General features: G+C 48.1%; 1 protein-coding gene across 5 annotated transcripts in view; it reads left to right on the forward strand.

The window, feature by feature from the left end:
• LOC140732498 (alanine aminotransferase 2-like) overlaps positions 1–6642 on the forward strand; it is a 74774-nt gene extending 68132 nt beyond the window's left edge. For all 5 annotated transcript variants that reach the window (XM_073055264.1, XM_073055266.1, XM_073055269.1 and 2 more), the window contains 2 exons: positions 389–501; positions 6430–6642. In XM_073055264.1, the coding sequence (XP_072911365.1) occupies positions 389–501; positions 6430–6520 (204 nt within the window). In that variant the 3' untranslated portion in view covers positions 6521–6642. The remainder of the gene's footprint in view (positions 1–388; positions 502–6429) is intronic.
• Positions 6643–9308: the final 2666 nt, after the last annotated feature.

Genomic DNA, 9308 nt, shown 5'->3' on the forward strand with positions numbered 1-9308 from the left:
TGGTGAATTTGTGGCGCCCAGGTCACAGGGTGTATTTGAAGTAGAGGTTGATAGCGTCTTGATTAGTCAGAGGGTCAAAGGTTATGGGGAGAAGGCAGGAGGATAGTGTTGAGAGTGGTTTTAAAAAATCAGCCATGATGGAATGGTGGAGCAGATGCAATGGGCCGAATGGCCTAATTCAGCTCCTCTGTCTTCTGGTCAAACATCCCCCCCCACCCCCACCCCATGAAGGTGTAGTTGTTGGGATGACCCATTACTTCCAAAATGAGTCATCTGGTTTTTCCTGGTATATCCTCTGACCCTTTCTTTGTTGCCAGTGTATTCCCTGATGCCCTCACTCCCATGTAACTCCTGACTCTTCTCTCGGTGTAACGTATTGTTCCCACAGGCCTTGGGCCAACCACCCGATGTCTTCTACTGCCTCCGCCTGTTGCAGGACACAGGTTACATGTTGGGTCCCGGTGAGGAATTTGGTCAAAAGGACGGCACTGCACACTTCAGGTACCTCCACAGTCTTACCGCCGTACTGCTGAGAAATTGTCCCTTTCCTTCACCACATCCCTCCTGGCACACCAACACTAATCCATTTGGAAGGAGTTTCACTCTGTGTCTGACCATGGGAGTGTGTGATGGGACGGGTGGAGGGAGTTTCACTCTGTATCTGACCCCGGGAGTGTGTGATGGGACGGTGTGGAGGGAGTTTCACTCTGTGTCTGACCCCGGGAGTGTGTGATGGGACGGTGTGGAGGGAGTTTCACTCTGTGTCTGACCCCGGGAGTGTGTGATGGGACGGTGTGGAGGGAGTTTCACTCTGTGTCTGACCCCGGGAGTGTGTGATGGGACGGTGTGGAGGGAGTTTCACTCTGTGTCTGACCCCGGGAGTGTGTGATGGGACGCTGTGGAGGGAGTTTCACTCTGTGTCTGACCCCGGGAGTGTGTGATGGGACGGTGTGGAGGGAGCTTCACTCTGTGTCTGACCCCGGGAATGTGTGATGGGACGGTGTGGAGGGAGCTTCACTCTGTGTCTGACCCCGGGAGTGTGTGATGGGACGGTGTGGAGGGAGCTTCACCCTGTGTCTCACCCCGGGAGTGTGTGATGGGACGGTGTGGAGGGAGCTTCACCCTGTGTCTCACCCCGGGAGTGTGTGATGGGATGGTGTGGAGGGAGTTTCACCCTGTGTCTCACCCCGGGAGTGTGTGATGGGACTGTGTGGAGGGAGTTTCACCCTGTGTCTCACCCCGGGAGTGTGTGATGAGATGGTGTGGAGGGAGTTTCACTCTGTCTGACCCTAGGAGTGAGTGATGGGACGGTGTGGAGGGAGTTTCACTATGTGTCTGACCCCGGGAGTGTGTGATGGGACGGTGTGGAGGGAGTGAGTGATGGGAAGGTGTGGAGGGAGAGTGATGGGATGGTGGAGGGAGAGTGATGGGACGGTGGAGGGAGAGTGATAGGACGGTGTGGAGGGAGAGTGATGGGATGGTGGAGGGAGAGTGATGGGACGGTGGAGGGAGAGTGATGGGACGGTGGAGGGAGCTACGAGAGTGTGCAGTCAGACCTCAGATGTTGGAAGATACTTTGTCTGGAGTGTTGGTTGGTTGCTTCTCTGGGTCTTGGTGTTATCCTGATGTCCAGAATAACACGGAAATTGGTGCTGCTGGGAGGCCAGGCAGGGCAGTAGTGGGGTGTGCTGTTAGAGTTGGGAATAATCTGAACTGAACCTTGAGTATGACACCTTATAACCCCCTCCCTGGGTATCTGCAATGCAACGGCATTCTCAAACACGCACATCTCAAACTTCATGCACCACACCCCCGTTAGTGCAGTCTATCACCTTCCCCCCCCGGATCCATCGGTCACCAGCCAGTTCTCTCACCCTGAAGGTGGTTATCACGATGCTTTACAGTGCCACTGATAGGAATATCTGTGTTCAGTTGCTGCTACTGTCTGTAAGGAGTTTGTATGTTCCCGCCATTAACCACCGAGTTTCCTTCCTCACCCACTTGGCTTCACCAATCGCCTTCTAGCTTGTCCTCCTTCCCCTCCCCCTCCTTCGTGTTCTGGCATCTTCCCTCTTCCTTTCCAGTCCTGAGGGAAGGTCTCCACCTGAGACTTCGACTGTTCATTCATTTCCAGTGGTGCTGCCTGACCGCTAAGCTCCTCCAGCATTTTGTGTGTTGCTCTGGATTTCCATCATCTGCACAATCTTGTGTTTATGGTTTCCTCCAAACATTTAGGTTTCCTCCCATATTGCATGGACATGCCTGTTAGGGTTAATAACTTGTGAGCACCAATAGGATGGAGATACGACTGCCCCAGTGTAATCTTCGGACTGTGCTGGTCATTGATGCAAACTACGTACTTTATTGCATGTTTCAATGTAACTGTGACAAATAAAGCTAATCTAATCTTTATGCTGGCCATCTCCCTCCCACCGTCAGTCTAATGCTAATCTAATCTTTATGCTGGCCATCTCCCTCCCACCGTCAGTCTAATGCTAATCTAATCTTTATGCTGGCCACCTCCCTCCTGTCAGTCTAATGCTAATCTAATCTTTATGCTGGCCATCTCCCTCCCACCGTCAGTCTAATGCTAATCTAATCTTTATGCTGGCCATCTCCCTCCCACCGTCAGTCTAATGCTAATCTAATCTTTATGCTGGCCATCTCCCTCCCACCGTCAGTCTAATGCTAATCTAATCTTTATGCTGGCCATCTCCCTCCCACCGTCAGTCTAATGCTAATCTAATCTTTATGCTGGCCACCTCCCTCCTGTCAGTCTAATGCTAATCTAATCTTTATGCTGGCCATCTCCCTCCCACCGTCAGTCTAATGCTAATCTAATCTTTATGCTGGCCATCTCCCTCCCACCGTCAGTCTAATGCTAATCTAATCTTTATGCTGGCCATCTCCCTCCCACCGTCAGTCTAATGCTAATCTAATCTTTATGCTGGCCATCTCCCTCCCACCGTCAGTCTAATGCTAATCTAATCTTTATGCTGGCCATCTCCCTCCCACCGTCAGTCTAATGCTAATCTAATCTTTATGCTGGCCATCTCCCTCCCACCGTCAGTCTAATGCTAATCTAATCTTTATGCTGGCCATCTCCCTCCCACCGTCAGTCTAAAACTAATCTCATCTTTATGCTGGCCATCTCCCTCCCACCGTCAGTCTAATGCTAATCTAATCTTTATGCTGGCCATCTCCCTCCCACCGTCAGTCTAAAACTAATCTAATCTTTATGCTGGCCATCTCCCTCCCACCGTCAGTCTAAAACTAATCTAATCTTTATGCTGGCCATCTCCCTCCCACCGTCAGTCTAATGCTAATCTAATCTTTATGCTGGCCATCTCCCTCCCACCATCAGTCTAATGCTAATCTAATCTTTATGCTGGCCATCTCCCTCCCACCGTCAGTCTAATGCTAATCTAATCTTTATGCTGGCCATCTCCCTCCCACCGTCAGTCTAAAACTAATCTCATCTTTATGCTGGCCATCTCCCTCCCACCGTCAGTCTAATGCTAATCTAATCTTTATGCTGGCCATCTCCCTCCCACCGTCAGTCTAAAACTAATCTAATCTTTATGCTGGCCATCTCCCTCCCACCGTCAGTCTAAAACTAATCTAATCTTTATGCTGGCCATCTCCCTCCCACCGTCAGTCTAATGCTAATCTAATCTTTATGCTGGCCATCTCCCTCCCACCGTCAGTCTAAAACTAATCTAATCTTTATGCTGGCCATCTCCCTCCCACCGTCAGTCTAAAACTAATCTAATCTTTATGCTGGCCATCTCCCTCCCACCGTCAGTCTAATGCTAATCTAATCTTTATGCTGGCCATCTCCCTCCCACCGTCAGTCTAATGCTAATCTAATCTTTATGCTGGCCATCTCCCTCCCACCGTCAGTCTAATGCTAATCTAATCTTTATGCTGGCCACCTCCCTCCTGTCAGTCTAATGCTAATCTAATCTTTATGCTGGCCATCTCCCTCCCATCAGTCTAATGCTAATCTAATCTTTATACTGGCCACCTCCCTCCTGTCAGTCTAATGCTAATCTAATCTTTATACTGGCCACCTCCCTCCTGTCAGTCTAATGCTAATCTAATCTTTATGCTGGCCACCTCCCTCCCACTGTCAGTCTAATGCTAATAACACACACAAAATGCTGGTAGAACACAGGCCGAGACCCTTTGTCAGAACGTCAACAACACTTCTCCCTATAGATGCTGCCTGGCCTGCTGTGTTCCACCAGCATTTTGTGTGTGTTGTTTGAATTTCCAGCATCTGCAGATTTCCTCGTGTTGAGTCTAATGCTAATCTAATCTTTATGCTGGCCATCTCCCTCCCACCGTCAGTCTAAAACTAATCTAATCTTTATGCTGGCCATCTCCCTCCCACCGTCAGTCTAAAACTAATCTAATCTTTATGCTGGCCATCTCCCTCCCACCGTCAGTCTAAAACTAATCTAATCTTTATGCTGGCCATCTCCCTCCCACCGTCAGTCTAAAACTAATCTAATCTTTATGCTGGCCATCTCCTTCCCACCGTCAGTCTAAAACTAATCTAATCTTTATGCTGGCCATCTCCCTCCCACCGTCAGTCTAAAACTAATCTAATCTTTATGCTGGCCATCTCCCTCCCACCGTCAGTCTAAAACTAATCTAATCTTTATGCTGGCCATCTCCCTCCCACCGTCAGTCTAATGCTAATCTAATCTTTATGCTGGCCATCTCCCTCCCACCGTCAGTCTAATGCTAATCTAATCTTTATGCTGGCCATCTCCCTCCCACCGTCAGTCTAATGCTAATCTAATCTTTATGCTGGCCATCTCCCTCCCACCGTCAGTCTAAAACTAATCTAATCTTTATGCTGGCCATCTCCCTCCCACCGTCAGTCTAAAACTAATCTAATCTTTATGCTGGCCATCTCCCTCCCACTGTCAGTCTAAAACTAATCTCATCTTTATGCTGGCCATCTCCCTCCCACCGTCAGTTTAAAGCTAATCTAATCTTTATGCTGGCCATCTCCCTCCCACCATCAGTCTAATGCTAATCTAATCTTTATGCTGGCCATCTCCCTCCCACCGTCAGTCTAAAACTAATCTAATCTTTATGCTGGCCATCTCCCTCCCACTGTCAGTCTAAAACTAATCTAATCTTTATGCTGGCCATCTCCCTCCCACCGTCAGTCTAAAACTAATCTAATCTTTATGCTGGCCATCTCCCTCCCACCGTCAGTCTAAAACTAATCTAATCTTTATGCTGGCCATCTCCCTCCCACCGTCAGTCTCGGCCTTCATCCTGCCCTGTGTAGCTGGATCATGGACTTCCTGTCAGATTGCCGGCAGGTGGTAAGAGTGGGCTCCCTCACCTCTGCCCCTCTGCCCCTCAACACAGGAGCTCCTCAGGGCTGTATCCTAAGCCCCCTCCTTTACTCCCTGTATACCCATGACTGTGCCACCACCCACAACTCCAATCTCCTAATTAAATTTGCTGACGACACTACACTGATTGGCCTAATCTCAAACAGTAACAAGGTGGCCTACAGGGAAGAAATCATCACCCTGACACAGTGGTGTCAAGAAAACAACCTCTCCCTCAATGTCACAAAAACAAAGGAGCTGGTTGTGGATTACAGGAGGAATGGAGACAGGCTAATCCCTATTGACATCAATGGATCTGGGGTTGAGAGGGTGAACAGCTTTAAATTCCTCAGCATCCACATCACTGAGGATCTCACGTGGTCTGTACATACCGGCTGTGTGGTGAAAAACCGTCTTTCACCTCAGATGGTTGAACAAGTTTGGTATAGGCTTCGAAATCCTAAGAACTTGCTACAGGGACACAATTGAGAGCATCCTGACTGGCTGCATCACTGTCTGGTATGGGAACTGTACCTCCCTTAATCACAGGACTCTACAGAGAGTGGAGCGGACAGCCCAGCGCATCTGTAGATGTGAACTTACCACTATTCAGGACATTTACAGAGTCAGGTGTGTAAAAAGGGCCTGAAGGATCATTGGGGACCTGAGTCACCCCAACCTCAAACTGTTCCAGCTGCTACCATCCGGGAAACGGTACCACAGCATAAAGTCCAGGGCCAACAGGCTCCGAAACAGCTTCTTCCACCAGGCCATCAGACTGATTAATTCATGCTGATACAATTGTATTTCTATGTTACATTGGCTAACCTGTTGTACATAAAATTTATTATAAATTACATCTCCTTTCAAATGTGCAATTATAGTAAAGATTTTTACTCCTCATGTGTATGAAGAATGTATGTAATAAAGTCAATTCAATTCAATGCTAATCTTTATGCTGGCCATCTCCCCTCTATCTTTAATCTAAAACAAAACTTTAACCCTCCACCTGTAAGTTCCTCCAGCATTGTGTAACCCAATGTTGTCCATCTCTCTCTTGTCCATCCAGAATGACCTTTGCCCTTCCCATCGAGGAACTGACGCTTGCCCTGGAGAAGATCGCGGATTTCCACCAGAGGTTCATAGCCGAGTTCTCCTGAACGCCAGGACTGGGAACGGGCGTCAAAACCACCAGCCAACCTGGGAATGGGACTTGCATGTCTCTGACCCTGCCCAGCGCACTGACTGCCCACACCTACCTGCAATAAACTATTTACACGTTGTTGGTGGTTTTCACTACAGCATTACCAACACAGCCCCATTTAGAGTCATAGAACAGCCTAGCACAGAAACAGGCCTTTCGGTCTATCGAGTTCCTGCCAAACTCTTAGTCTCCACAAAGTACACTGCAGATGCTGTGGTCAAATCAAGACGTACAAAAAAGCTGAATGAACTCAGCAGCCGGGCAGCATCCATTGAAATGAGCAGTCAACGTTTCAGGTCGAGTTCTAACGAAGGGTCTCGGCCCGAAACGTTGACTGCTCGTTTCAACGGATGCTGCCCGGCCTGCTGAGTTCATCCAGCTTTTTTGAAACTCTTAGTCTGTCTCGTACCCACAACTGGGCCATAGCCTTCCATACCCCTCCCATCTATATATTTGTCCAAACTTTGGAGCGTAGGGTGGCATGGTGGCTTTGCGGTTACTGTAACGCCTTACAGTGCCACCAAACTGGATTCAATTCCCATCTCCATCTGTAAGGAATTGGTTTGTTCTTCCAATGACCGCATGGCTTTCCTCCGGGTGCTTCAGTTTCCTTCCACATTCTAGCAACATGCACGTTAGCAGGTTAATTGTTCACGAGTGTAATTGGGCTGTGTGGCTTCAGTAGACTGGAAGGAACTGTTTACCATGTACTATTGCTAAGAAAATAAGTAAATAAACAGGAAAACAAAAGAATGAATGAATATATATGTTGCAAACAATCACACTTCCACTAACAGCTCATCCCACACTCTCACCACCCTCTGAGTAAAGAAGTTTCCCCTTAAAAAATTCACCTTTCACCCTTAACCCATGACCTCCGGTTGTAGTCCCACCTGACCTCTATGGGAAAACCCTGCTTGCATTTACCCTCATAATTTTGTGTACCTCCATCAAATCTCCCCTCAATCTTCTCCGTTTTGAGGAATAAAGACCCAACCTATTCAATCTTTCCCTAAAATTCAGGTCCTCCAGTCCCAGCAACACCTTTGTCAATTTTTGCAGCATTCATCGATTCCCTTTGATATTGTTGCTCAGTCAGCCCCTGCGGGCGATTCCTCGTGGTCCAGTATGTCGCTGTGGTTTGTGCCAGCCAGCAGCCGTGCAGGGAAAGCAGAAAGCATATCAAACCCTCCCTGCCCTGTCTCCAATGATAGAATGTTTTACAACCGAGAGGCGACAAGCAGCAGGCACACAGTAACCCGAAAACAAACACAGATAGTCGGTGGTGAAGGTGCTTGGCACACTGTCCTCCATCGGACATGGTATTGAGTGAAACCATCAGATCCTCCATCGGACATGGTATTGAGTAAAGCCATCAGATCCTCCATCGGACATGGCATTGAGTCAAATCATCCGGTCCTCCATCGGACATGGCATTGAGTCAAATCATCCGGTCCTCCATCGGACATGGTATTGAGTAAAACCATCCAGTCCTACATTGGACATGGCATTGAGTAAAGCCATCAGATCCTCCATCGGACATGGCATTGAGTAAAACCATCCAGTCCTACATCGGACATGGCATTGAGTGAAACCATCCAGTCCTACATCGGACATGGCATTGAGTGAAACCATCCAGTCCTACATCGGACATGGCATTGAGTAAAGCCATCAGATCCTCCATCGGACATGGCATTGAGTGAAACCATTCAGTCCTACATCGGACATGGCATTGCGTGAAACCATCCAGTCCTACATCGGACATGGCATTGAGTGAAACCATCCAGTCCTACATTGGACATGGCATTGAGTAAAGCCATCAGATCTTCCATCGGACATGGCATTGAGTGAAACCATCCAGTCCTACATCGGACATGGCATTGAGTGAAACCATCCAGTCCTACATCGGACATGGCATTGAGTCAAATCATCCGGTCCTACATCAGACATTGCATTGAGTGAAACCATCCAGTCCTACATTGGACATGGCATTGAGTAAAGCCATCAGGTCCTCCATCGGACATGGCATTGAGTGAAACCATCCAGTCCTACATCAGACATTGCATTGAGTAAAACCATCCAGTCCTACATCGGACATGACATTGAGTAAAGCCATCAGATCCTCCATCGGACATGGCATTGAGTGAAACCATCCAGTCCTACATCAGACATTGCATTGAGTAAAACCATCCAGTCCTACATCGGACATGACATTGAGTAAAGCCATCAGATCCTCCATCGGACATGGCATTGAGTAAAACCATCCAGTCCTACATCGGTCATGGCATTGAGTCAAATCATCCGGTCCCACATCAGACATTGCATTGAGTAAAACCATCCAGTCCTACATCGGACATGGCATTGAGTCAAATCATCCAGTCCTACATCAGACATTGCATTGAATAAAACCATCCAGTCCTACATCGGACATGGCATTGAGTCAAATCATCCGGTCCTACATCAGACATTGCATTGAGTAAAACCATCCAGTCCTACATCGGACATGGCATTGAGTAAAACCATCCAGTCCTACATCGGAAATTGCATTGAGTAAAACCATCCAGTCCTACATAGGACATGACATTGAGTCAAATCATCCGGTCCTACATCAGACATTGCATTGAGTGAAACCATCCATTCCTACATTGGACATGGCATTGAGTAAAGCCATCAGATCCTCTGTCGGACATGGCATTGAGTGAAACCATCCAGTCCTACATCGGACATGGCATTGAGTCAAATCA

This window comes from Hemitrygon akajei, chromosome 8 (genome assembly GCF_048418815.1).
Source record: "Hemitrygon akajei chromosome 8, sHemAka1.3, whole genome shotgun sequence".
In the NCBI taxonomy this organism is placed as follows: domain Eukaryota; kingdom Metazoa; phylum Chordata; class Chondrichthyes; order Myliobatiformes; family Dasyatidae; genus Hemitrygon; species Hemitrygon akajei.